The sequence below is a fragment of the Salvelinus fontinalis genome, chromosome 9 (genome assembly GCF_029448725.1).
Source record: "Salvelinus fontinalis isolate EN_2023a chromosome 9, ASM2944872v1, whole genome shotgun sequence".
In the NCBI taxonomy this organism is placed as follows: Eukaryota; Metazoa; Chordata; class Actinopteri; order Salmoniformes; family Salmonidae; genus Salvelinus; species Salvelinus fontinalis.
The window spans coordinates 19,472,018-19,496,423 of NC_074673.1; the positions used below are offsets into that span (position 1 = coordinate 19,472,018).

At 41.4% G+C, this 24,406-nt stretch overlaps 2 protein-coding genes and 1 pseudogene across 7 annotated transcripts in view; 2 read left to right on the plus strand and 1 right to left on the minus strand.

Annotated features, from left to right (window-relative positions):
• The first annotated feature begins 340 nt into the window (after nt 1-340).
• LOC129862221 (outer dense fiber protein 3-B-like) lies at nt 341-4,696 on the plus strand. Its single transcript, XM_055933655.1, has 7 exons — nt 341-824; nt 1,538-1,656; nt 1,796-1,999; nt 3,186-3,287; nt 3,481-3,602; nt 3,750-3,890; nt 4,042-4,696. Exons 2-7 carry the CDS (start codon nt 1,545-1,547, stop codon nt 4,132-4,134), a joined length of 774 nt encoding a protein of 257 aa, XP_055789630.1. The 5' UTR covers nt 341-824; nt 1,538-1,544; the 3' UTR covers nt 4,135-4,696.
• Nucleotides 4,697-5,654: 958 nt separating this feature from the next.
• On the plus strand, nt 5,655-9,774 carry LOC129862222 (rab-like protein 2A; annotated as a pseudogene).
• A 404-nt stretch (nt 9,775-10,178) lies between these two features.
• Nucleotides 10,179-24,406, minus strand: part of LOC129862219 (SH3 and multiple ankyrin repeat domains protein 3-like) — a 423,372-nt gene continuing 409,144 nt past the window's right edge. For all 6 annotated transcript variants that reach the window (XM_055933651.1, XM_055933649.1, XM_055933650.1 and 3 more), the window contains one exon: nt 10,179-16,552. In XM_055933651.1, coding sequence (XP_055789626.1) covers nt 15,988-16,552 — 565 coding nt within the window. In that variant the 3' untranslated portion in view covers nt 10,179-15,987. The remainder of the gene's footprint in view (nt 16,553-24,406) is intronic.

Genomic DNA, 24,406 nt, shown 5'->3' on the forward strand with positions numbered 1-24,406 from the left:
CTTTTGATAGGTAGTGTATATATATTTTTTTTACATTGTTTGCAAACTTATATGTGACACGTGTTAATGCCAAAGTAACATGCAAAACAGGCAAGCCCCCCATTTTTGCTAAAAATATGGGGCTGAAGGGGGGGGGGGGGGTCGCCCAGGGTACCATACAAGCTAGAACCGCCACATACACTTGAAACAAATAGCCACACCGAAAACTGCAGACAAAAAGGCTTTCTGCTACTAAGATCAGTGAAATGTAGGCTAAACTGACAACGGAGTGAAGGGCAGAAATCTCAACTAGCAAGCAAGTCGCAGCAACGAAGAACGCGAAGGAGGGGAGAATTCAGGCACAACACCTGTTGTGATTGGGAGTCCCATAAAACAACGCACAATTGGTCCAGCGTCGTCCGGGTTTGGCCGTCATTGTAAATACGAATTTGTTCTTAACTGACTTGCCTAGTTAAATAAAGGTTAAATAAAAAAAATACAATTGGTTTTCTTCGAGGATTACCACCCGCCCCAACAGACACACACCAAGAAACGAAATTATCTATTTGAACAAGTTCTGACTGCATTGCATTACAGAAAAAAACGCAATCATTTTTTGGAATCATAAACAGGTTTATTCTCTGCCACATTTTGAATTTAAAGCCAACCTGCCTGTCAAAATAGCGTATCCATGGTAACGTAGTCATAGTGAGCACGAGGACAACCAAAGTCAAACAATCAGAGCTCCCAAGTGTTTGGTCCTAGGGAGCACCCAGTGCGGAGAAGACCAGTGCCACCCAGTGCGGAGAAGACCAGTGCCGAGAAGACAACGAACTTCAATACAGGTTGGCCATTTAGATCAGGTGGAATTTCTTATATCAATATTTATCTTCCAACAGCTGGCCATTTACATAAGCGGGCAATTTGAATACAGCCAGACGCGCAGTCAACACGGTCAAGGTCGGTGTGGAAGATATTTTTTTTTAACGCCCGTGTCCTATATTGACAACAGTATGGTGGTAGGTCTATATGGTTATGATGAATTCATATATGTTCATAGTTTCAGCACTAGTATGCTGTTATAAACTTTTATTTCAGAGAGAGGTCTCAATTAAGGTGAAATCGTTATGTCTATAAATTAACGTCGAGGCAATAAATAGTATAATTTATAGAGACCAATAAATAGTATAATTTATTAATTAATATAAATAAAAGATAAAACAGGGCTATTTTATTGAGTAAAGCAACTAAACAGTCGTCACACTGATTTTGCTCAAAAATGTAAGACATTTTAATGCGCAGCTGAGCACATCCCATTATGACATCAATTATGTGCACATCACTATTGCGCCACAGTTAGTCTGGAACTCCAACCAAACAGACAAACGAGCTCCAGACACCAGCACTAACTCACCAGCTCTAAAAAGTTAGGCAATTACCCAAATTAAGGCAATCTGCTTCCCACTATCCTAAAAAGGCAGTTTTTAATGAAAACACTGTTGGTATGAGAATCCAGCAAATGTAAATTGACTCTAATTCCACCTGTCCTTGTCCACAGACTAATCATGTCAGGCACTGATGTTTGGGTTGGCTCCTGGAGGCCCCACAAGCCCAGAGGCCCCATCGCTGCTCTCTACAGCAGCCCTGGACCCAAGTATGCCCTGCCTGGAGCGACAGGTACAACTAACTTAGTGATTGACTGGCTGATTTATTTTTTGGTTGATTTGTTATTAACCTTTTGATTAGTTGGTTGATTGTTTTTATTTTTGGTTATAAAAAGACACATGGGCAATCATCTTCGCCTATTCTTCTTCAGGTCTGAACTACCATGACCCCAGGAAGCTGAAAGCACCGGCGTTCAGTTTTGGGACACGCCATCGCCAGTTCAGCTCAGACTGCTCCCCCGGGCCAGGGTACTTGGTTCCCTCCAACATCACCAGGATTGGGCGTGACGGGACCCCTGCATACTCCCTCTACAGCCGCCCCAATGACCCCCAGCTGTTCCAAACCCCCGGACCTGGTCAGTAACCCACATCCTTTCTTTTTTGCTCCATCTGCATGTGTTTTATGTGAGGATGCACAGTGGTGCCTTAATGATACCAGTCAGACAGAATGTGGTGGTACTCTAACAGTTGGTCTAAAATATGACTAACACCTCCTTAACATCTGGAAGATCAACATGCATTGCTTGCTGTTTGGGGTTTTAGGCTGGGTTTCTGTACAGCACTTCGTGACATCAGCTGATGTAAGAATGGCTTTATAAATACATTTGATTGATATTACAGTAACAAAAAACAAACTGGTCCTCAGACATCAGTGTCAATTCACATTTTCTGGTACATTTACATGTTTCTTTTACAGAGTTTTTCCTAGCCACCGTGCTTCTACACCTGCATTACTAGCTGTTTGGGGTTTTAGGCTGGGTTTCTGTACAGCACTTCGAGATATTAGCTGATGTACGAAGGGCTATATAAAATAAAATTGATTGATTGAGATAACAACATTTCTATAATTTCTACATCCAACTTAATAAAATGTCAACTTTTCTTTTCAAGAAGTGGGAACCCTCGAACAGACTGAGGGTTGCAGCGACAACATCAAAATAAATATTTCACAATGTTGATAACCTCCGTTCACATTGGTTCTGATCAAGGGACTATAAATCATGATTTTTCAAACAACACATCTATCAAGTTCTTTCTGTCAAGTTCTTTAAGCCTTTAAAAAAAAAAAGATAACTACCAGCTTTCTTAGACAGAGGCCAATGGGCTAATGTTAGACAACTATTTTAAGAAATTTCCAAACCCACAAACGTAAAATCCTATCTTAACTAAGGTGTGAAGTCTTATCAACCCTGAGGGCCACCAAGGCCGAAGCCTTATATTTCTTCATCATTAAACAACGATCACCTTTTGAATCTATTACATCAGAAGGACATCATCATATCCATTATCAGGACAGACCACCTCCATAGAGGAATGTAGCTTGAAGATAAACAAGGCTAAACATTGGGTTGTGTCTCAAATGGCAACCTCTAGCTCAGGTCCACCTGTACGTAAAATGTATGCACGCATGAATAAGTGGCTTTGGATAAACACACACACACTTGCGAGTACACACACACAAGCATGCTCAAAACTACACACCGTCTCAAACTACACACATATACAGACTCAAGACTTAATTCTGTCTGTTTGCTGTTTCAGGACGCTACTCCCCTGAAAGGTCAGGGAAGTCTGCATATTACTCTGCCCCTGCCTATTCCCTGTCTGCCAGGAGCAAAGGCTTCCGCAACGACCAGACCCCAGGTAACATCCTCTTCAATAAATCCAACACTATGGCTTTAAGAGACATGGAATAGAATGTTGGCTGTACAATTTTAAAGTGTGATCAATCAAATATTCAGTGAGCATGTTCGATGAACACTGAAAATATGATAGAACTTTAGAATAGAATGTTGGTGTATTTACGAAATGTGATTGTTTGTGTCCTCTCTCTCAGGCCCTGCTGCTTACATGCTGCCCTCTGTGCTGGGGCCTGCCACCGTCAACAAAACCTCTGCCCCTAACTTCTCCCTTCGAGGACGCAGCAAGATCGGCAGCTTCCACGAGGACCTACAGAAGGTAGATCTGACATGTCAAACACACTCTTCAAAATTGACATCTCATCTGTCCTCTTTATTGATGATGGACAGATTGAGTTATTAGGCCTATCGTTCATTGTTTTCTTCCCTCACACTTATTCCCTGTGTGTTTCCATCTGTACATCAGACTCCTGGCCCAGGGACATACAGAGTGGTGGACCCCTGCACCTACAAACACAAACCCCCCCACTACAGCATGACAGGACGCAACAGCATGCCTGGAGACACCACCAGGAAACCAGGCCCTGGAGCTCACCACCCTGAACAGGCAAGACACCTCATCATAACCATATCACACTTCTATAACTGTGTACTTATACAATAATTAAAATGGTAAAATATGAAAATATCTTCTACAAAGTTTGTTTCTACCCTCTGTTGCATGGGTAATGCACTAACTGCCCGTCTTCCGTTCCTAGGTGACCTTCACCAGGATCAAACCTCCAAGCTTCTCTTTCGGAATTCGTCATTCTGAGTTCATCGCTCCCCTTATCGTGAACTTGGCGGAATAGGAACCCTTCCCATTCCTCCATTTCCCTCATTCCTTCCCAACATCCCTTTTCCTCATCCCTACCCCCTTATCCCAGCAATAAATTCAGCAGTATAAAAATGCTCTGCAGTGAAGAAAGTAGTTAATTGTGCCTTATTGTTCTTATGTATTGCCTATTCTGCATGGAGTACAATGATGCTGGAAGACAAGCTAACCTGACAATCACATAATCCTTGTTGATGATTAAAAACAAAAGTATATTTTTTATATGAAGGCTATGTTTTATCACATCAATTTGATTTGAATAACTGAGAAAAACATTGGCTATCACGCACGCTTGAAAGTTATGAATACTTATGTGGGGGAAAAGGATTAGGCTTGTACTACACAAACACTACTTCACCTGTGGCCTCCCTTCATATTTTGTGTCACTTGTTTGTTGCATGAATGCTATGATTTGGGGAACACTTTTCTTTGGCCCATGACTGTTTTAATTTGCACATATTTTACCACATGAGACTCAGTGTGATATTGTGCCAAAGGTCTATGACCACCACTTTCAGTATTAAAATTATTCTGAAATACCTAGTATTATAATATTTTATTGTTCCAATACCAAATATGTGGTTTGATATAACATTGATTTGTCATGATTCTTCTCAAACCAAAATGACTTGGCTATGTTCACTCACTTTGTTATAATATGTCAAAAGTGTACAATTGTGGTAATAAATAACGCTAGTTATAAATAAATACATTTTCAACGAATATACTTTTTTCTGTCATGGAAAAATAAACATTTGGACAACCTTTGGAAATAGTCCAAAATAACCCATTTCCAGACAATAATAGGAACAGCTTCGTACAAAAAAGGGGGCCTTTAAGCGTCTGCGTTGCATAGAAACAGAACTTCTCCGAAGGAAGCTGTTGCTACAAAAACATGAAGATGCTAACTACAACGTTTTGAAAACTAGCGTTTTGCCAACGATAACGTTTTTCTACTTATTTTGCTAGACTACTGACCGCTAAAGCAGGTTGCTAGATATAGCATTATATCAGGGACATAGCAATATCCCCGACTGTGTGTTATGTAAGCTACCCTAACAAGTAGCCACTGCACTGGCTAGGCTAACGTTACTGTAGATAGCTAACCAACGCCGGGTTGAAAACATGCCCGTTTCGACAGCTAGCTAATAAGTTAACTTAGACATGACTTCGAATGGGGTTCGGTCATATTTTAAGTGAATGCATGCAAATATGTGTAGCTATATCTAGTTAGTTAGCTTAACGTTAAGCGGTTACTTGCCGTTAATCACAGACTAAGTGCATTTCTTTTGCTAGCTAACTTCTAGCCACGTACTTTACTATAGCTAGTTAACGTTATTTTACGTTCGCTAACTAGCTAAGATGCTGTGAGACGCAGCTCATTTCCCCTTCCTAAAGGTAGAATGGCAGGCGACGCCAGTGGCATTCCTGAACTGGACCAAGATAAATATGATGCAGATGAAGAAGTCAAGATAATCTTCCTTGGAGACAGTGCAGTGGGAAAATCCAAGTAAGTTAGATAGGGAGCATGCCATCTTTTTCTTGTCATTTTGTCACTGCAAATACACCTCAAAGATGCTGAACGTTCTTAGTAAAGGTAACTACATTTTATATCAGCAGTAGTGCTTACTGTTTGTGACCCAGGAGAAGATGTTAACAACTGCCTCTTTGTTTTACAGGTTGATGGAGAGGTTTCTGATAGACGGATAGTATCCTTTCTCACACTGGCGCTCTCAGCTATGATTTCTGTAATTGGGTTTTGAGTGTTGCATGATCGCAGAATAAATTCATCAGTCTTTTAGCTTGATGTAGCTAACTAAGTAACGTTAGGTGTTGCCTAAAATTGATAGTATTAAACTGAAAGAAACCCAATGACTTCTCAATTGTTCATGCAGTAACTGATTTGGCTTGTAGCAGGTTAGTCATCCAGTGTGCCGACAGACCTTTTGACCAGCAATGTGTAGTTACAGTACAGAGGGTTGACAAAGTTGTTTATTCTATTCCCTAACTTGTTCTCCGGTCGTCCCCAACAGCTGTCAACCTATGCCCTGACGCTCTACAAATACACTACCACCATCGACAGCAAGGTTGTATTAGTAGGTATGTTTATCAATTGTTTTGTTATCAACATGTCTGGTTTAGACTGAAGAGTTGTTAAGGCTATAGTAAACTGATCGGTTATTGCTGTGAACCATAATCTTGACATTATGTTATCTGGTTGACTTTCTATCTGTTTGGTTGCCTTCAGCTGTGTTTGTGCTTATGTCTGCCCCAAAGACTTCTGGGATACGGCCGGACAGGAGAGGTTCCAGAGCATGCATCCCTCGTACTACCATAAGGCTCACGCCTGTATCATGGTAAGACTTCACACTAGCTGCTAAGATGACAACATTACTTCAAGGCTCATACTTATGTCATAGCTTGTATCATTAACTGTACTTGTCTTTGTCAGGTGTTTGATGTGCAGAGGAAGATCACTTATAAGAACCTGACCAGCTGGTATACAGGGCTGAGAGAGTACAGGCCTGAGATATCATCTATCTTATTAGCCACCACCACACATGGTGAGTCCAGCCACACAGGCTAATTTTAATAATATTTATTTTTTGTTTTTTTACTCCGTTGTTTGCAGCTGATATGAAGGTAAACCAGAGAAAATGTAACTTTGCCAAGAAGCAGTGGCTTCCTTTTGTACTTTGTATCTGCTGCTGATGGGACCAACGTAGTCAAGGTGCGGATGGACAGCATTGTCCTTAAGAGACATACAGTACTCTGTATACTGTATTCCTTTGCTTAATAAAAATATAACTTGGAAAACCCTTACATGGCCTTTTGAAATGTTTCCCAGATGTTCAAAGAAACAATCAAAATGGCAATGTCTTACAAGCAGAACTCTAGTGATTTCATGGATGAAGTAATGCGGGAGCTGGAGGTACAGTACATATTTCCCTCTCTGGATATTAGCTCACTGATCTTATACACATCTTTTGCTGTTTCCATCTCCTTAATTTACTGCAGCTATTTGACTGACTGTTGTTCTGGTTATGTCATTAGAATGAATGTATTTGGTTGAGTTGACATTTAATTGAACAGAAAATGTGAATGGTAACACATTTGGTCTGGCGTTTAGGCTCTGCTCTTCAAGGTTGCTCCCCACCTAAGGAAATGCTCAGGTAATGAACCTAACAAAGCTAGGGGTAAGGGAGCAGAGTATCTGCCATGCCCTTGATAAACAAGAGCAGAACCAGAAGGCAGCAGTTTGCTGAAGTCTATTTGAAAAAAGTGCCATCATGTTGTGTTTTCAATGTCTGATTGATCAGAAACTCAGCTGATACTGTCAGCCTACTAATCAGGTGACTGACTTGAATTCATGCCAGAACCAGCTTCGCTCGATGTATTTGACTGACAGTTGCTCTGGATAAGATTACCTTTACGTCATTTAGCAGGCTGACTCCGCTAAATGACATTGCCACAAGCAGCACTGCAGATTTTGCGATGAGCACGATGCATGACTTCTTTTCAGTCACACACAGTATCTGCGCATGTGCACGGGTTTATTTCACACTTTTACAACGTGGTAGCCACGGGACCAAAACAGCAGAGGAGTTGAGCCTCGCGCTTCAACGCTGTTAGTTGTTGGGGAAATTGACTCACTATGCTGTTTACTTTCTGCATCTACGTCATATCGCTGAGTCTACCTTAATATGTTTTTTTGTTCATCCTTGACCTGTAGAACTTTGAGCTGGAGCAGAAGAAGGAGTCATCGTTAGAGATGGCTAAGGGACTGAAACCAGAGAGCCCTGAGTCTGTCTGGCTGGATGTTGATGTGGATACATTACCCTCACATTATGGACACATTATCTTTACATTATACTGGCATTGTGAATATGAGAGCTGTTTCTGACTGCACCGCAGCTATGGATGCTGTGGATATGTTATCCTAAATGTGTTGACATGATACCTCTTTACCATGGGAGAGCTGTGCTCCAAAGTCTGTAACTGATGTTGTGAATATGTTATATTCACATTATTCTCACATTGTGGACATGTTGTCCTTACATCCTCATGTTTGTATTTTTTGTTTTATTTTATGCCATGGAAGAGACATGCTTTTATGGGGCTGATGCTACAGAAAATGTTAACCTATGAGCCATATAATAGTAGTGACCTGTGAGAGCTGGGGCATTCTATTGATGTGAGAACAAACATATTGTAGGATAGATGTTGTGGCAGGCATGGTGAACGTGTGCCAAAGTGTGTGACGCAGGCTGTTTGAGGTTAATCTAGAATGTGATGCCTTGTAAAATGTGGGACACGCTCTATACCTATAATCCCTATTCTTGCTATTTTATGATAGCAAAGTGAAACTGTGAATGTGAACTCTGCTACTTTGTCATCAGCTTTCGCCCTCTTATGCCATTACCATACGTGGCATGTGTATGGCGATTTGTACAATGTGATAGTAAAGTACATGTATGTAAAGGCTGCTATTGTTTCTCTAAGTGCTACAGTGTAAAGCCAGAGCCTTTATAGGTCATGCCTTTAATGTATCTTAAACAATGAATGTACCTTGTAACCATGTGATTGCATTATCGACTGTGTGGTTTTACTCCTCAACGCTTGTGACCTGGCTGCATCAGTAAAAAGACTGCATCAATGTCACCAATAATTAATTCCAGTGCTGTTACTGATATAGTTATCAATGTACGGGTTAGATATACACTGAGTGTATATCTCACCCATCCACCCCTTTTGCTCTCAGAACAGCCTCAAATCATCGGGGCATGGACAGTACAAAGTGTCGAAAGCATTAAACAGATGCTGGCCCATGTTGACACCAATGCTTCCCACAGTTGTGTCAAGTTGGCTGGATGTTCTTTGGGTGGTGGACCATTCTTGATACACACGGGAAACTGTTGAGTGTGAAAAAACCAGCAGCGTTGCAGTTCTTGACACAAACTGATGCGCCTGGGACCTACTACCATACCCCGTTCAAAGGCACTTAAATATTCTGTCTTGCCCATTCACCCTGTGAGTGGCGCACATACACAATCCATGTCTCAAGGCTTAAAAATCCTTTAACCTGTCTCCTCCCCTTCATCTACACTGATTGAAGTGGATTTAACAAGTGACAATAAGGGATCATACAGTAGCTTTCACCTGGTCAGTCTGTTATAGAAAGAACAGGTGTTCTTAATGTTTTGTATACTCAGTGTACAGTTTAGTCAACTGGAAGTGTTGCAGAAGTACTGAAGATACCTCAGAACTACAACGAATGACCACTTTTGAGGTTCTCGATCTAAGTGTATTAGACCTCTTCGGGCTGGATTCAATCCGTATCCCGAGCTGAAATGTAAAGGTCATTTTCGAATGAGCTGACATTTTACAGCGTTTACAATGAAGGCAGGAATATTGCCTTTAAATTGAGCTATAATGCAGATACAGATTTAATTGAGCTCTTAAAGTGACTCAGAGGTTTTGCGTAATTCACGTGTTTTGAAAGTAGTGATCACGAGGCAAATGGGTCCCCGAAAATGTTGCACAATTGTGTACTATGTCATCCATTTTGTATGATATGTTATGTCCTGTAATAAAAATTGTTGATTACAAAATCCAATTTGTGCAATATGTTACGGATTTGTCAGTTCTAAAGATCCCGGACTGCATATTTAATGTTGCGTATGGAAAGTAACTTTGTTTATCTGTATGATATCATATGTATCCTATGAACTGTGATAATTTGTCTGTTGCCCGTGTGCTTCACTCAAGGTTTTAGCCAAGGTTGTTAGTGTAATTTCAACCACCTTCAGAAATAATCTTTTTATGTGCACAGCTCAAATGTTAACGATTAATACATTTTTGAATTCTGTAATGACTACTGGGAAACTGCAGAGCCACAAGGCTGCAAAGGGCCTCTGAGTTTCCAGGGGAAAAACACAGGTCAAAACTGACATGACAGTTGGCACAGCTAAAACTCTGGCCAATGTAGATCTCAGTAGCAAGACCAATGAGGAGCCGACACACAGAAGTCATGTTTTTAATTATAAATGTATTACATAATATAACAAACATAGATCTCTGTGGTGGAGCCATCACAGCACTCAGGTCTCTGGACCTGCCTCAGCCTCACTACCCCGCCTCCCTTCTCTTTATGTTCCCTTATGGATGATAAGAGAACCATGCCTCTGGGTGAAAAGGGTTCTTGTCAATGGTGCGACTAACCGCAACATGTGTTTTTACATTTGTGTATTGTTCTTTTTCCAGACATCTACTCAATGGCCAGTGTGTCCTCTCTTCTATTCCAAGTCTATGCCCACTGCTGCCCCCCCCCCCCCCCGACCCCTTTCAGCACGGTGTGTTTGAGAGTAGACACTCAGATGCTAGTTAGAAGCAGGTAGCCTAGGTGTCTCCCTCTCTACAGACCATTTTAATTTCAACAGGAAAATTACACTTGAGTATGCCCTTGCTATATCTGAGATTACATAGAACTGTATCTTAAAATAGTCACAGTAACACTGTCTGGCGAAAATCTATACATATATAGCACCAAAGTGAACGCTACTATTTTATTCTAGTTAGCTAGCGATCTGACCTTTCACATTTTCACCTCCTACCACACGTGACATATGCTGTCAGGATTCATTCAACAATGCTAAACTACTGAATAACAGGAATCTACTGAGGTTGACATTGTGTTCATCATTAGTTTCAGCCAGGCTACAGTTCTGTGTGGAGTTCACTGTCTTGAAGAAGATATAGAGCTGGGATGCCTGGGGGATCAAGAGGAGGGGATGTTTAGATGGGCCAGGCATGGTCCAGACATGGCCTGTAATAGATCCACCCTGTTAAACTTCACAGTGCAAACAAGGAGAAAATCAACAATGAAAGAAAAACCCCTTTGAATGATGATAAGATCATTTGATCCAATGGTGGGTCTACCAGATCCCCCTGGATTTAAAAAAAGGAATCACGACTCCGTCTCACCATGTAGATTGTGCTTTGTTGATTAGAAAAGAAGATGAAGTCGACCGTACAGAGAAACTCATTGGTGTGAATGATGTGTCTGCCTCAGCTCTCTGTGTCCTGTAGCATGGGTTTGCATCTGTATAAGCTACCTGTGGTAAACCCACTGAGGGGTCCAACTATGTTCTCCATCACTAGGTTCTTTCCTAACCAGGAAAGCAACTGGAGTCCAAACTGCACTGTGTATATGAGCACACGTGCATGCCTGCGTGTGCGTACAGTATGTGTGTATGCTGTGTGTAAACCCATGTCAGCATCTCTCAGCATCAGTTAAACAAGCGGTATAACTCATCACAGTTAAACCAAACAATACTTTGATACCTTGTCTCAAAAATATAAATATAAATGTTAATAATGCAAAGCTCATAAAATCCATTTTTCAGGTTATATATATATTCCTTTACAAAACATAAAAACGTCTGCAGTTCCACTCTAAAAAGGTTGTGTCCAGACAGTGAAGCTAAATGAATGTCTGTAGTTCTCAAGATTCCCAGGAGATGGCACCATATTAGTGAGTAACAGCTCAACAACATCCAGACTAAGGTAGTACTAAGGAAGAAGAAAAATATACCATTGAAAGTTTATTTTTGGCACGTTTTTCCTTCTTTTTTCTTTTTTTTGTGTCAGTCCTCTTCAAAATCCCCTCATCATAGCATACCCTTAAAAACTCTGAACGTCTGAAAAAGGAAAAGAGGACAGAGTGTATAACTGGATGAAACGGGAAGAGGGCCAGTGCTTCTGGTCATGGAGAGAGTCATAGAGAGGTGTTGTAGAGCAGATGGAAATACTGTAATTGTCTGTGTCTCTGTCTCCCATTAAAGCCACAGGCCAAACCCAGCCCACTGCCGATTCCCACACACACACACAGACAGGGGCTACACAGGAACATACAGAATGTAATAATTAAAATGTATATTCTCTCTCTCTCTCTCTCTCTCTCTCTCTCTCTCTCTCTCTCTCTCTCTCTCTCTCTCTCTCTCTCTCTCTCTCTCTCTCTCTCTCTCTCTCTCTCTCTCTCTCTCTCCCTCTCTCTCCCCCCCTCTCTCTCTCTCTCTCTCTCTCTCTCTCTCTCTCTCTCTCTCTCTCTGTCTCTCTCTCTCTCTAATAGATATCAAAGGGTCCTGTAATGATTATACATCTGGATTTCAGTGTGTGCACCACGTGTGTGACACAGCCACTGCCAGGAATCTCTGATGTAATTAAGGCTACAGTGGACCACCTTTGAGGGTTTGAACAACTTACACGCACACCTACCACACACATACACACCCACCACACTACCACACACACACACACACACACACACACACACACACACACACACACACACACACACACACACACACACACACACACACACACACACACACACACACACACACACACACACACACACACACACACACACACACACACACACACACACACACACACAGCAGAGAGGGGGTTGTGTACAGAGTCAGGGTGTTCCTCCATTCACAGCATACATGCACTGTAATGATGGGTGGCTGTAATGCTAGCACCTTGTTTTGTGCAAATCATCTCCTATTTCATAGAAAATAATAAAAATCGGATCACACCTTTTTTCCTAGGTGGTTAACTATGCATATATGCCAAACATTCATATATAGATCTATATAATTTTTGATTTTCAAAAATGTATATGAAAACTATCATATATATACATTGCTTGTGATTAATATAAAAAAGCAAATATTCGTGTTTTGTTCAGATTTACAGTGTGAAAGTCCTTTTGAGAGGATCTACTATTTTTTGTTTCTCCTTTTCTTAATGTTCACTCTGAAATTCATGTTAGGTGAGTGAATAGAAAATGTATCTTCTAAACATCAAAATCCAAGAGCTACAAAATCCACACCTCCATTATAGAAACACAAACCAACAATCAACCCAAAACAAAAGCCAAGGAGTCAGACAGTATGGTAGTGTCCCAAATTATATCCTTTTCCTTATCTAGTGCCCCAAAATGTAAATCTCTGATCAAAAGAAGGGCACGGTAGGGATAAGGATGTCATTTGGGACAACTGCTATGTCACCAGAGTCAGAAGTGAGATTGTCTGTGAGGTCCGATGTGAGACAGTGAGCGTTATCCCTACAACGTTGACACAACATTGAATATAACACCCGCTTACTCAAAACGGTGACAAAATAAAGTTTCACAGAGATAGTTTGGACTGGTGTGTGGCTCCGTGACAAGGATATTCACTTAGCATAATGGTTTCAGTGCTGCCTTTGACTAGTAAAGGTTTTAGTGGTTGTAGTGTCCACCTGGGTCACATTCAGGGGACTCCGTTATACAACAATGTAGATATAAATGTATTATAGAGAACAGACATGCTTCACTGTTGTGAAACTCCAATATACTACATATTCCTTACCTACAAATAGCAATAATAAACTTGTATAATAGGAAATCATGTCAACTCTTTATAAGATGCTCATGACAGTTCTATCAGGACAGTTCTATCATGTCAGTTCTATCATGACAGTTCTATCATGACAGTTCTATCAGGACAGTTCTATCATGTCAGTTCTATCATGACAGTTCTATCATGACAGTTCTATCATGTCAGTTCTATCATGACAGTTCTATCATGTCAGTTCTATCATGACAGTTCTATCATGACAGTTCTATCATGTCAGTTCTATCATGTCAGTTCTATCATGACAGTTCTATCATGTCAGTTCTATCATGACCATTCTATCATGTCAGTTCTATCATGACAGTTCTATCATGACAGTTCTATCATGTCAGTTCTATCATGACAGTTCTATCATGTCAGTTCTATCATGTCAGTTCTATCATGTCAGTTCTATCATGACAGTTATATCATGTCAGTTCTATCATGTCAGTTCTATCATGACAGTTCTATCATGTCAGTTCTATCACGACAGTACTATCATGACAGTTCTATCTGCAGTATTCAGAACGTTTCTTCTTCCTGAACACACCATTGTTATTCTCCCAGAGAGTATGGATCTAACACTGTGCTGTTGTGTGAATAACACTCACTGTCTCTGACTGTTTAGAGAAGCAACTCACATTACAATTGTTGATTTTGTTTTTTTAAACACCTTTCTTAAGACATCCCGTTCTCCCAAACCATGGTCTCAGATGTATGTAATGATGCTACCGGTCTTAGTTTGGATGAGAACTGTGTGTGTTTGTGTCTGTGTCTCTGTGCATGAATGTAAGGGTGTTATTTGTTTGACTATGTGACTGTTCATGTGTGTATATATATGTCTCTATATCTGAGTATGTGTTGAGGTCACAGGGTCACTGGGGTTAAAGTGGGATGTCACACCCCTCACTGTGTGGGATGCCCTTCAGTATGACGGAAGACCGTACAAAAACAAACAGAAATTAAACCACAACCCTCTTTTCAAGACGTGATGCAATTTTTCATGCTTCTGTTCAGGAAAGGGTGACCATGTCAGGACAGTTCATCAACAGTGGGTTGTATATAGAATACCATGTACAGTTTTACTAAAGTTGTATATTTTATGACAAAATGTAATTTGTATATATCTATTAACTTTTTTTCAAATATATATATTTATATAATTGGTAAAAACAAGTAAATTATTGGTGCAATAAATGTTAAAGTTTTCTCTCTGTCCTTTGTCTAGAAGTAGGAGTCAGATGCTCTTTAGTTTATTACATATCTTCATTTCAACATTCTGTCGTTTTTTTCCCCCTCAAAACTATTTAAATACATTTATATCATATTTATCTATAATATTCCCTTTGGAAACCCAAAGCAAGATGTTTTGATTATGAAAAAAGCCACTAGTGTTGGTTAAACATTCTCCAAATATAATAGATAGCACTGTCAGTCCTCGAGAAGGTCCCAGGATGGAGGAGTTTTCCCTATGTGGTCTCCAACGCGGATCTCCGTCTCTGGGCTCAAGTGTCTCTAGTTTAATTACAATGCCAGGCAGAGAGGAGAGAGGCCCATGTCAGTACTGTCAGTATGTCAACATTATGTTAGTTCTAGGTCAGTACTGTGTCTATACTCCTGTGTTCGCAGTCGCTGAGCGGATCTCTGAACGTTCCTTATGGTTAGAGATTGATTCTCCTCCTTCTTCATGCAAACGGGGAATCCTTCAGAGGCCAAAAAAACAGCAGGCAAAGAGATAGAGGGAAGGGATGGAGGGAGAAAGAGATGGAGATGTACAAAGAAGGAATGGTCTGTCGGAGAGGTTAAAGGTGTGACTAGAGGAGCAACAACAGAAGCTGTTACAAATGAAATGTTCTAATAGGAGCTCATGCAAGATTCTCTCCTGCAAAGAATTTCTTCCAAGTAGAAGTCTAAGTATTGTTATCCATTAGTTTACTCCAATTAGGGCAGGGGTGGTATGCTAGGGGAATTTAATAAAGAAGGAAAATCTATTTCATTAGTTTACTCCAATTTGGGGAGGGGTAGTAGGGTTAGGGGAAAAAAATATATATATACACTACCGGTCAAAAGTTTTAGAACACCTACTCATTCAGTGCAGTGCTGAGAGCAGAGTATAAATACAAAAACGTACACTTTCAGAAACATCAAAATGAAAACAAATTCACCTAAAAATGAAAACTAGCTCCACCTAAAAATGGAGCTAGTTTAAAAGCTCTCTCTTGTTTTCTCTCTGTTTCTGTCTCTCCATCTCCCTCTGTCTCTCCATCTCCCTCTCTACCTCTCTCTCTCCCTCTCTCTCCACATCTCCCTCTCCCCATCTCTCTATCTCTCTCCATCTCCCTTTCTTTCTCTCCCTCTCTATCTCCCTCTCTCTCTCATTGCAGGGGTCAGCTCTCCAGAAGTTGTTTAAGTGCTCGTTCGATGTTCATGCGGTGTCCCACGCGCGTCACCCCCAGCTCAGCGAAGTCGTCCTTGGTGAGTGCCGGGAGGTGCGAGCCCTCGATCTCATGCTCCTGAAAGCCGGCCCTGTGTTCCCCCAGGTTGATGCTCTCCAGCCAGTCTCCAACGTCGTACTTGTTCCACAGGTGGAGGGGCTTCTGGTGGAATGGCCTGAGGGCCAAGAGGGGCGAGCCCAGCCCGGGGGAGTGACAAGGGGACGGGGAGGGGGAGCGGGACCGGGCGCTGGAGCTCCTCATAACGAAGCGTACCTCTTTGGGCTCATGGTGCAGGCTGAGGCTAGACGACTTGAGGATGGTGTGGTGCGGCGTGGTGGGTGAGGTGGGTAGGCCGAAGCCTGGGAGTCGACTGAGGGGGTCACCCCGATCCGGGGAGCCCGAGCCAGGGCTTGGAGTGCGGCGTGTAACGGGAAAGCGGCTGCCAGGCCGGATGGTGTAGGTGGTGCCGTAGCTTCTCTGGGAAATGGTGTGGAGCTCTCCTAGACTGCTGAAAAGTCTGGAGGAGAGAAATATGGAGAGAGAGAAAGAGAAAGAAAGGGAGGTTAGGAGGGGAAGAGGGTGAGAGGGTGAGAGGTATACAGAGAAAGAAAGATACAGAGAGAGCAAGCGCAATGGGATGTAGAGAAAGAAAGGCAGAGGTAAAGAGATATTAGAACAACATCACTGTGTTTTTATCTATAAAGCTTCACACAAGTAGAAAGAGCCATTTGATCTGTTGAGCCTTTGGAACATCAAGCCACTCAATGTGGGCTGCAGGGTTAGTGACTGTTAGTGAGAGCAAGCTAGGTAACCTCACAGCAAGATCAAAAGCTTCAGTACTTTCAACTATTTAGTTGAATTATGACTTAAAGGCCTACTACAGAATGACCCACTCTCCGTGGGCTCAGGAGAGAGGAACATACTGAAACTTTCTGGAACCGGAACATGGTAAAGCATGTGATAGAGCAAAAATGTGTTCTAAAGTCCATTCAGAAAGTATTCATACCCCTTGACTTATTCAAAATGTTGTTGCGTTACAGCCTGAATTCAAAATGGATTAAACAGATTTTTTTCTCACCCATCTACACACAATACCCAGTAATAACGAAGTGAAAACATATTTGTAGAATGTTTACAAATGTATTGAAAATGAAATACAGAAATATCTAATTTACATAAGCATTCACACCCCTGAGTCAATACTTTGTAGAAGCACCTTTGTCAGTGATTACAGCTGTGAGTCTTTCTGGGTAAGTCTCTAAGAGCTCTGAACACCTGGATTGTGCAACATTTCCCCATTATTATTTTCAAAATTCTTCAAGCTCTGTTAAATTGGTTGTTGATCATTGCTAGACAACCATTTTCAGATCTTTCAGGTCTAGATAAATGTTCAAGTAGATTTAAGTCAAAACAGTAACTCCACTGTCTTCTTGGTAAGCAACCTCAGTGTACTGTAGATTTGGCCTTGTGTTTTAGGTTATTGTCCTGCTGAAAGGTGAATTCATCTCCTAGTGTCTGGTGGAAAGCAGACTGGACCAGGTTTTCCTTGGGGTTTTGCCTGTGCTTAGTTACATTTAGTTTATTTTTATCCTGAAAAATCCTCAGTCCTTAACCATTATATGTATCAAAGCTGGGACCGAGAAACTGAAAAACAGCTTCTATCTCAAGGCCATCAGACTGCTTAACAGCAATCACTAACTCAGAGAGGCTGCTGCCTACATTGAGGCCCAATCACTGAACACTTTAACACTTTAATAAATGCATCACTAGTCACTTTATACAATGCCAGTCTAAATAATACTACTTTAATAATGTTTCCATATCTTACATTACTCATATCACATATATATACTGTATTTTATATAATCTATTTCACCTTGCCTATGCTGCTCGGCCATTGCTCATCTATATACTTACATGTACATATTCTCATTCACCCCTTTAGATTTGTGTGTATTATGTAGTTGTTGGGGAATTGTTAGATTACTTGTTAGATATTACGGCACTGTCGGAACTAGAAGCACAAGCATTTCGCTACACTCGCATTAACATCTGCTAACCATGTGTATGTGACAAATAAAATGTGATTTGATTGGATTTGACAAGCATACCCATAACATGATGCAGCCACCACTTTGCTTGAAAATATAGAGAGCGGTACTATTGGATTTGCCCCAAACATAACACGTTGTATTCAGGACACATTTTTTGCGTTATTACTTTAGTGCCTTGTTGCAAACAGGATGTATGTTTTGCAATATTATTATTCTGTACAGTCTTCCTTCTTTTCACTCTGTCAATTAGGTTAGTATTGTGAAGTAGCTACAATGTTGTTGGTTCATCCTCAGTTTTCTCCTATTGCAGCCATTAAACTCTGTAACTGTTTTAAAATCACCAACAGAGCGAATGCATGCAACTAATTATGTGACTTGTTAAGCAAATTCTTACTCCTGAACTTATTTAGGCATATTTAGACATTTCAGCTTTTAATTTTTAATTAATTTGTAAAATAATTGAAAAACATAATTCCACTTTGACATTATGGGGTATTGTGTGTTGGCCAGTGACAAACATCTAAATTGTAATCCGTTTTAAATCCAGGCTGTAACACATCAAAATGTGGAAAAAGTCAAGAGGTGTGAATACTTTCTGAAGTGAAAGCTCTGTATCTACCAATTCCCTCGGTAGTCTCTCTCTCTGTAGTCTCTCTGTCTGCAGTCTCTATCTCTCAGTAGTCTCTCTCTCCATCTGTAGTCTCTCTCTGTAGACTCTCTCAGTAGTCTCTCTCTCCATCTGTAGTATCTCTGTCTGTAGTCTCTCTGTCTGTAGTCTCTCTCTGTAGTCTCTCTATCTGTAGTATCTCTGTCTGCAGTCTTTCTCTCAGTAGTCTCTCTCTCAGTAGTCTCTCTCTTAGTAGTCTCTCTCTTAGTAGTCTCTCTCTCCGTCTGTAGTCTCTCTCTCAGTTGTCTCTCTCTCCATCTGTTGTCTCTCTGTCTGCAGTCTTTCTCTCAGTAGTCTCTCTCTCAGTAGTCTCTCTCTCAGTAGTCTCTCTATCTGTAGTCTCTCTGTCTGCAGTCTTTCTCTCTGTAGTCTCTCTCTCAGTAGTCTCTCTCTTGGTAGTCTCTCTCTATCTGTACTCTCCCTCTCAGTAGTCTCTCTTTGTCTGTAGTCTCTCTTTGTCTGTAGTCTCTCTGTCTGTAGTCTCTGTCTGTAGTCTCTCTGTCTGTAGTCTCTCTATCTGTAATCTCTCTGTCTGCAGTCCTTCTCTCTGTAGTCTCTCTCTCCATCTGTAGTCTCTCTGTCTGTATACTCTCTCTCATTAGTCTCTCTCTCGGTAGTCTCTCTCTCTGTAGTCTCTCTCTCAGAAGTCTCTCTGTCAGTAGTCTCTTTGTCTGTAGTCTCTCTTTCTCAGTAGTCTCTCTCTCGGTAGTCCCTCTCTCTGTAGTCTCTCTCTCAGAAGTCTCTCTGTCAGTAGTCTCTTTGTCTGTAGTCTCTCTTTCTCTGTAGTCTCTCTCTATGTAGTCTCTCTTTATGTAGTCTCTCTGTAGTCTCTCTTTATGTAGTCACTCTTTATGTAGTCTCTCTGTAGTCTCTCTTGATGTAGTCTCTCTGTCTGCAGTCTTTCTCTCTGTAGTCTCTCTCTCCGTCTGTAGTCTCTCTGTCTGTAGTCTCTCTCTCAGTAGTCTCTCTCTCGGTAGTCTCTCTCTCTGTAGTCTCTCTGTCTGTAGTCTCTCTGTCCAAAGTCTCTCTCTCTGGTATCTTTCGTTGTTCTCTTTCGGTTTCCTCTCTCCGGTCACTGGCATATGGAGCGCATGAGACACGAGAGCTGCATACCGTCTAGCTAGCGGAAGATGATCCAGCAACACTAAGCTCACTTTGACAGAGAAAATCACTGAGAGTACATCTGCTGATCACTCTCGATCTTTCACTCCCTCTCTCCCTTTTGTAAATTACTTTAGTGAAACTTAATTCCGTCTCAATGCCAAGCGAGTTGTCCTCTCACACTCAGAGTCCTCATCAGCATTTCCCTAGCTCCCACTGCTCAGTTTCTCTGATGCCCATTCTAAATCCCACTGAGACTCAGAAACTGTCATGTCAGCCAGCATGGTAGCTCCAGTCTCACAGACGGGACCCAGAAACTGGTGCAGTTTCACTAGTGGCCATTCTTAACTCTATAGAGACTCAGAAACTGGTCCTGACTCCCAGCATGGGAGGATAGCTTCTCAGATGTCCATTTTAAACTCTACTTTGAACTAACTTTGACATGGAAACCCTATTCCCTCTTAAAACCCTTACCCTGACTCTCAAATAGACATGAAATGGCATGTTTTTCTTTAATGGCCCAGTATAAAGCCATGTGGATGTGTGATGGAGGGTGTTTGTGGTTCTGTCCTGTCACAGGAACATGATACAAGCTTCCTGTAACCTCCAACAAATTACAGAGCTGTAGCATAATTCGTCAAAACCTGACCATGACTTCAACCACACACACAAACAAGAACACACGCAAACATACACAAATAAAAGCAGTGAACAATATTTACTTGTGTCAGCATATTTTGGGTCAAAAAGCTGACCATGCATGCAGTAAGAGTAAGGGTCATGTATCTATTGTTCTACAATAGACAGGGGTAGGGCTCTGTATGGGAGAAAAAATGGTCTCCTCTATGGGAAAGAAAGGAGAGAGCGAGCTATGGCAGCTACAACACTAGCTCAGTCCTCACACTGCAAATGATGTGCAAAGTAACATATGCATACTACATCCCAGTGCTTTCCATGAATCTCACTACGGATTGTACTCTGTGTGCAGTGTTAGATAATGTTAGTAATGGTTTGATCATTTGTCTATGTTTGACGCTGTTAAATCACGGTGCAGTGTGAGTCCTGAGGGCTTTGAGGTGAAGAACAGTCAATACCGCAGGAATGAGAGGAGAGAGTGAGGGGTTAAGGGGAGGGAGGGGTGGAGAGGTGGGAAACAGCCAAGGCATTTGTGTGTGTGTGTTGGGAGAGGGCTATGTGGCATGGGTTTAAGACGTAAGAGGGTTGGTAGCTACAGAGGTAGGCGGAGTGAGATGACATGAACTCCATGCGCACTTACACAGTCGTCTTGCCCTCCTGGGCGTACAGTCAGTTCTAGACCAATCAGATCAGTGCAGCGTGGCGGAGCATGCAAGGTGAGCAGAGAGAGAGCAATGGGAGAGAATGTTAGCATCAGTCCGTGAGACGTAGCCTGCTAGTCACACCTGGCTGCTTCAGATGACTCCGCTGGCCATGTCAAGCCAATGTTTGTGTGTTTGTGTGTGTGCATGCATGGTGAGTGGGTTTGTTAGTGTGTGTGTGTGTGTGTTTGTGTGTGTGTGTGTGTATGGTGCATGTGTTAGTGTGTGTTTATGTATGGTGTATGTGTGTGTTTGACATGACAACGACAGCAGAGTTGAGTAAATCAGAACCCGATGAGTCCAGCAGGCCACATGAGAGAGAAATGAGAACACTATTCACATCTCAAACACTGAACAAAACAATAAAGAAATCAAACCAAAAGTAAACAACAAGAAACAGGATGAATGGCACGAGTCTCCTGACTCTGTGTGTTTGTGGGTTTAAACTCAGGTTATAGAGACTCATAGTAATGTGCAGTATAGTAGAGCAAAGTGTATAGTGTAGTGTGTGATAAGTAATTAGTCAGTGGACCAATGCCATCCCCAACACAATCACTGATATCAAACAGAAACATATGTAACATAAATCAAAGATCAGAGAAGAACAGAAGACCAAGTCCACAACTCAAACCAATGACAAACATGACTTCCTGAACCAGCTAAAGCTATGACAACATAGCATGAGTGGACATGAATGCAAGAGACATATAGCATTTGTGGCGGTATGGATACATATGAATGGGACAGACAGGGGATGGTGTTAAATGTATGGAGAAATACTGAGTGAGTGATCACACCACAGAAATCACACGAGTGAGTTCTGCAACTGTGTGAAGAATGAGAGGGAGGAAGAGAGAGAAAGAATAATTGTGTGTATAATTTCTGCTTTTCCTTCATTTAAACTGTAAAGGAAAGGTCAGTAGAAAAATAAGTATCGGATGACGTTGGGGGCGGGACGAAGCAGAGGGGTTGATTTTGATTGGATAAGGTCAAGACGAGTGAAATTAACTGAGAGAGAGGAGTGGGCCAATCAGAACACTCTGTCACATGACACATGTGACATCATGGTATGAGGGAATATAGGTGATGTCAGAGTCCAGCTCTGGGATTGGTTGAGTTGACGGTAGGTGCTACTTACTTCAAACACATGGTGAAATATCCAACACATTTGCTTTGCTATGCTATATGACTAACCATAACTACTCTATAAAATGCTATAATAGTAGTGTCCCTCAGAACCTTATCTGAGAACATTGCTGAGCTTCATGGAGAGAGAGTTGAGGCGAGCTCGCAGGCCACCATTACTGATCCTATCCACAACGAGGTCAGGGTGGTACTGGTGGTCATAACTGGTCCTCCTGCTCAGTAGACAAACACAGGCATCAGGGTTCCATCTCAAAAGTCCTAAAATCACTTATTTTCTTCTCGCTTTCCTCTTCCCTTATTTACTTAATAGTCACCTCATCATATGATAGGAACTGGACAGGTGAAAGTGAATTCCAAATAGGCATCCCACATGTTGCTTTCACCTGTTCAGAGCAGTTCGGTGCAGATTAAGGTGAGGAGGTGAGGAGAGGAATCCATTTGAAACTATTCAGATGCATCTGAAAACTCCTGATAGAAGACTATTGCTATCCGTAAGGCTGGTCAACTGAGCCTCACACTAACTAACTACATCTAAACTATTTTATACTCTATAGCCACTATCCCCCACCTACATCCACCAATCACTATTCATTATATGATCAACATAAGATATAATAGGCTACTAAAATAAGGAAGTCCAAACTAATAATAACAACTAAAGCACATTCATGTAAATGCAAGCAAATGTGCATTAACATTTCTACAATAGGCGACAGTTTACCCCACTGCATCTCTGCTGATGTGCTTGAAGCTGATTGGGGGGGTGGGAGGGATCGTTCATGTAGCTCAATCTCTCTGAATGTTAAAGGGACAGTTCACTCCAGAAAAATGTCAGATGTTTTTATACCTAAAAAGTCAGGCTAAAAGTTGTGTAGTCCATAACCAACATTTATGTAATTATATTGTATAGATGATCTTATATATAGTATGTGTAGATCCTGCTATTGTATATGCATCAGGAGAAGTCTGCAGATTCCATTCATTATTTGGTATTAGACATCCGACAGACTTTTAGGCTGTTCTATCCCTTTAAGCAGTCAGAAGACCATAGTGGAAGGAGAGTGTGAACATGGTTGGTGGCAAAAAGGAGAGAGATGGTAGGAATCTAAGGAGAGAGAGAGAGATAGCTTGAGATAGATGTTAACCATAACCACAGATCTAGGATCAGATTACCCAACCCCCAATCCGTAACTTAAACCATGTGGTGTTAAAAAACTATTTGATCCAGTATCAGTGGTTAGAGGCACCTTCTACCCACTCTAGCTGAACCCTGCACATAGGAGAGAGGGAGGTGTGTGTGGAGAGGGTCAGTTGGCAGGGTCATAGGTCAGTGCCTAAATGTCAGAGGTGAGTGTATGTGTGTGAGATGAGAAGAAGCGTTCAGGAAGTGCATGCCTCCAGGCCCTGTGTTACCTTGTTTGCATTGACTGACTGATCGACCAACCCAGCACACACACGTGCAGACACACACACACAGTGTTTTATTGACTGTTATTAGATTTAGAGCTGATTTACTGACTAGATACAACAAAGCCGACTGTGGATGGCAGGCCAATGCTGTCACCATGGAAACTGGGAACAGAGTGTAGAACTCAGCATGTTCCAGGTGGTCTATAATCTCTGTACTGTACAGAATTACATCATCAAATTATTTGAGATGATCTGAGGTTTACTCAGTCTAGACTTAGCAGTCCTAATGAGAGATAATGTACTGTACATTGTACATCTTTAAAGAGCTACACAAAATAATCTTTAAATCTCCAATCAGTTACTGAAAATATATACATTTTACATTATAATGGTGGAGTCTCAGACAGATACAGTACTAAATGTATATAGGTTATATTTGGAATTACACATAGTCATGTTTTTATGGCCCTTCACAGGAAGTGATTTACTAGTCCTGTACGATGAGCCTGATGTCTCATTGTATTGGTCGAGAGGTCAGGAAGTGATTTACTAGTCCTGTACGATGAGCCTGATGTCTCATTGTATTGGTCGAGAGGTCAGGAAGTGGATTATGCAAACAAGGAAACAACTGACATGGCAGTTTGATAAATACAAAT